Source organism: Schistocerca piceifrons, chromosome 5, assembly GCF_021461385.2.
Source record: "Schistocerca piceifrons isolate TAMUIC-IGC-003096 chromosome 5, iqSchPice1.1, whole genome shotgun sequence".
In the NCBI taxonomy this organism is placed as follows: domain Eukaryota; kingdom Metazoa; phylum Arthropoda; class Insecta; order Orthoptera; family Acrididae; genus Schistocerca; species Schistocerca piceifrons.
In genome coordinates, this window is record NC_060142.1 from 535,194,313 (window position 1) to 535,198,021 (window position 3,709).

General features: G+C 37.0%; 1 protein-coding gene across 1 annotated transcript; it reads right to left on the bottom strand.

The window, feature by feature from the left end:
* Positions 1–423: 423 nt before the first annotated feature.
* LOC124798352 (adenine phosphoribosyltransferase) lies at positions 424–2,920 on the bottom strand. The gene is made up of 4 exons (XM_047261714.1): positions 2,225–2,920; positions 1,891–2,128; positions 1,496–1,574; positions 424–812 (listed from the first exon to the last, which is right to left on the bottom strand). Exons 1-4 carry the CDS (start codon positions 2,314–2,316, stop codon positions 676–678), a joined length of 546 nt encoding a protein of 181 aa, XP_047117670.1. The 5' UTR covers positions 2,317–2,920; the 3' UTR covers positions 424–675.
* Positions 2,921–3,709: the final 789 nt, after the last annotated feature.

Consider the following 3,709-nt stretch of genomic DNA (forward strand, 5'->3'; position numbering starts at 1 on the left):
GCTGAAAGACTGAAGAGCAAGTACTCTTGTAAAGCTAATAAACAGGCTCTCGATTGTAGAGAAGAGAAAATGAGTTTCATTCTGGAGATGGGCCCAGTCACAGCACACATGTCTCGATCCAACTTACAAGCAGTAAAACCTAGCACTGTTTAGAATCAATGTTTGAATAACAACTGGCATGTCCTGGTATAAAGTGAAGGACATCTTTCATGGGCAGAAAGGGGCATATGCTATTTAAGTTGTTGTTGGTGTATTCAGGAACACTGTACAACAATTCACTCTCCAACTACAGCTATAACAACTAATAAAAAATGTGATTTGCTCTCCAGTCATCTTATAAAAAATATTACTTCCAATTGTGATAAAATATCAATCTCACAATATTACTAATATTGGTAGGCACATATGCATTTTGTAACAAAATTACTCTTGCTAGATAAATATTTTAATTTGCACCAAGTTATAAATGTTTTCAAAACAAAGTTTAATACTGAAGGATTTAATTCAACAGTTGAGGTTTTGCATCAAATAATACAACATAGAATGAGCACGACAATTTCAAAACATCACAGCCTTCTGTTGAACATTTTTGGTATGTATTAAGGACTTATTACTTCTTCCATGTATATGGAATGTAAATATAAGTGCTGCCATGGAATGTAAAATATTATTTGCCTAAAACTGTATTAAGGAATGTATAGGATGATGTATGCCATCTCTCCCTTTCAAATCTAGAAGTTCGATCACAACAATGCACTCCAGTACATTTGCACCACACTTCTCAATAAGTGAACAAGCTGCTCCAAGAGTACCTGGAAATGAGACAATTTGAGTTACTAAATCAATTTTATATATGGTGATTATAGATTATTATTTTGGATAAATAGGAATATTCGATAAGAGTCGTCAGCTTCGACCAGCGACAAATGCTGTAAACAAAATGATGACAGTTTTGGGGATTCAGTAATTACAGAACTGGTGGAAATGCTACTAGCCGATAAGATTATAAATCGTGACAACAGCTTTCAGCTGGATAAAAATTGGACTCCTATAGTTAAAATTATCCAGTCACAGTGGAATCAATTGGGCCATTTGATACTCAATGATTAGATCACCTCTCACTTCCATTTCCGAGGGCAATGCACAAAACTTGGCAGTCTCGTGCATGTCATCACCCCAACAGATTCACGCCCTGTGAATTTTTGCAATGGTCTAATGCAGAGATCAGTCTATCACCACAACAAGGTTTTTTTAAGTTTGACTAATAACCAAACTGTCACCTTCCAAACTAACCTAGATCTTGGGCTAAGCTAAAGATCAGTCTGTTACCACAACCACATTGTTTTGTTTTCACATTCATTTGCTTCACCAACTAACAGAACAGTAAATATATGAACCAAACAGTGACATCATAGCGGCCATCAACATTACATAAATGGTCAAAGCTGACAACTCTTAACGGACATTCCTCCTGACCATTTATTTCATTACTAACCTCCAGTAGCCAGTAGATCATCAATAATTACAACATTCTGCCCTTTTCCAATGCTGCTCTCCTGTATTTCAATTGTGTCCTGCAATATGTAGAGTTAACCAATTTGTAGATAAATCTTAGTGATGTCAGGCAATGAAACTAGTGATCCAATGTAAACATTAATGTGATAAAATTCACTATGAGTACAAAAATGGCACATGGGTGGAGGCTTATATCCTATAGAATGAAGTAGAGGGACACAATGCTTCACACAAATGAAAGTTATCAAGATTCGTCTGAACAAAGAAATTACATATTCCAGTTTAACGTACATTGGAGAATGATAACCTTCTGTTTACCGAATGCATTGCTTATGTAAGTGGTCTGTAACGTAGATTGAAAATGAAGTTACTTACATTCCCATATTCTAATGAATAAGTCACACTGTGCAATTTTCCGGGTAGTTTCCCTCTTTTACGAATTGGCACAAACGGAAGTTTCAATTGAAGAGCTAATCCTGGACCAAACAAGAAACCTCTTGACTCTAAAGCTGTTATTACATCAGGTTTGGGATTTAAATTTGATAAGCGGCTTGACAGCAACTCCTGTAGCGCGTGGAACGCTTCTGGGTTCTTCAATACAGAAAAAATGTCTCTAAAACAAAGAAGAGAACACGTGGGTATTTTAATCTGCCAAATCAAATACCTATGGAAAACTGATGATTCACTAAATTATAAAAATGATAATTACCTGAATAATATTCCCGGCTTCGGAAAATTGGGATACGATGCAATATTGGTCTTCACCAATTCTTTCAGTTTGGTCAGTCTCTGTTCCTCCATGTTTCATAAATCTTACTGACGCGACTGTGTTGCTACATATGAGGAAAAGAGATGCAAAAAAACTAATCTTTAAGGAAATTCTTGACAACCACACGGCCCTGAGTGACGTCATACCTACTACTCGTAGTATACCAACACAACACTCAAAAATACCGCGTCGTCTTGTTCCATAACAGGCGATAGCTGTACCTGAGTTATTACTACCAAAGATCAATTGGACGAATAAACATTTGATTAGGAATTAACGAAGACTCAGGTTTAGAAAAATAGTCACTGCCATTCCATTTTCAGAATATGTTACTTATTGGACCAATAAGAAGGTTTTCAAATATGTCCTTGCATTTATATGTGAACTGTGCGTCTCTAGGTTCATTCGAGTAAAGCTATCGCAACCGTTTTCAAACTGTTTCTACTGCGGTTGCGCAACTACGTGATAGTTTCGACCATCTGAACCCTAAGGGTGTACTCGAACGCATATTTCGCGTGTTTCGTTGTCTGACAACCTTTAGCGCCAGTTTATTCCACTATTGTCTTCGCGTCGCGCAAATGTTTCTGGTTTTAAATGAAACAGTGCACCAGTGAAGTATTTTTTTCATGCTTGACAATACGCATTTCCAGAATTTATTCTCATTTTCAGGTTAAAATAGTTAAGTAAGTATTTTGTGGCCTGTTTGTATGCGCGTTGTGCCTCTTTTCAACTGTTTTGTGTCGTCTTTTTTGAGGTTAAGGTACCTTATTGTGCCTGCTACATTGTACAGGAAAGCACGAGCACACGCCCTTTGTGAAATATCACGAACATTGTAGGTGATGGTTTGTATGTGCGTCTTATTTTCTGCATAATGGAGAAGGCACACCACAAAAAGACGGCAGCAGCGGAAGACAGGCAGACACAAAAAAACACACAAATAGTAATGTAAATATTTGATCATGGCGATCAAAAATTCTCGAAATGCCTCGTGCGAAGCGTGAAAACATACGCAAGTAGCACAGTGTTTCACTGCTGTATTTAAAGAATGAATGACAGTTGCAGGCTTCCCAAAAACATTGAGTATGAGGAAATCTAAATATGTCAAAGAAAACAGGATCGTTATTAGCAAAGTGGTGTCAGGAATATTTACGAACGTCTTCATTTAACATTTTGTATCAATGGTTGTCCAAGAAGTGCCGACCACAAGTCGGAAGCAGAAACTTTCATTCGGCTGGTATTACACTATCAAATTTCTTTGTCAAAGATTTGATCAAAGATGTGATCCAATATTCCGTCCAATATATTTGACAAAGATCTTTGACGTAGCGCTAGAAGGGGTATTACACTGTCATCAAATTTTTCGTCAAAGTTCAAGATGGCTGACAACAACTTGTTACAGCAGTTATACGTACTCCAATTGCATTG

What these genes read in the sequence shown, in the direction of transcription:
- LOC124798352 (XM_047261714.1), bottom strand. Translation starts at nt 2,316, where the DNA reads ATGGAGGAACAGAGACTGACCAAACTGAAAGAATTGGTGAAGACCAAT. An exon ending in AAGCCGGGAATATTATTCAG is followed by an intron (nt 2,129 to 2,224) that starts GTAATTATCATT and finishes TCTTTGTTTTAG; the next exon opens with AGACATTTTTTCTGTATTGA. An exon ending in TGATCTACTGGCTACTGGAG is followed by an intron (nt 813 to 1,495) that starts GTTAGTAATGAA and finishes TCTCATTTCCAG; the next exon opens with GTACTCTTGGAGCAGCTTGT.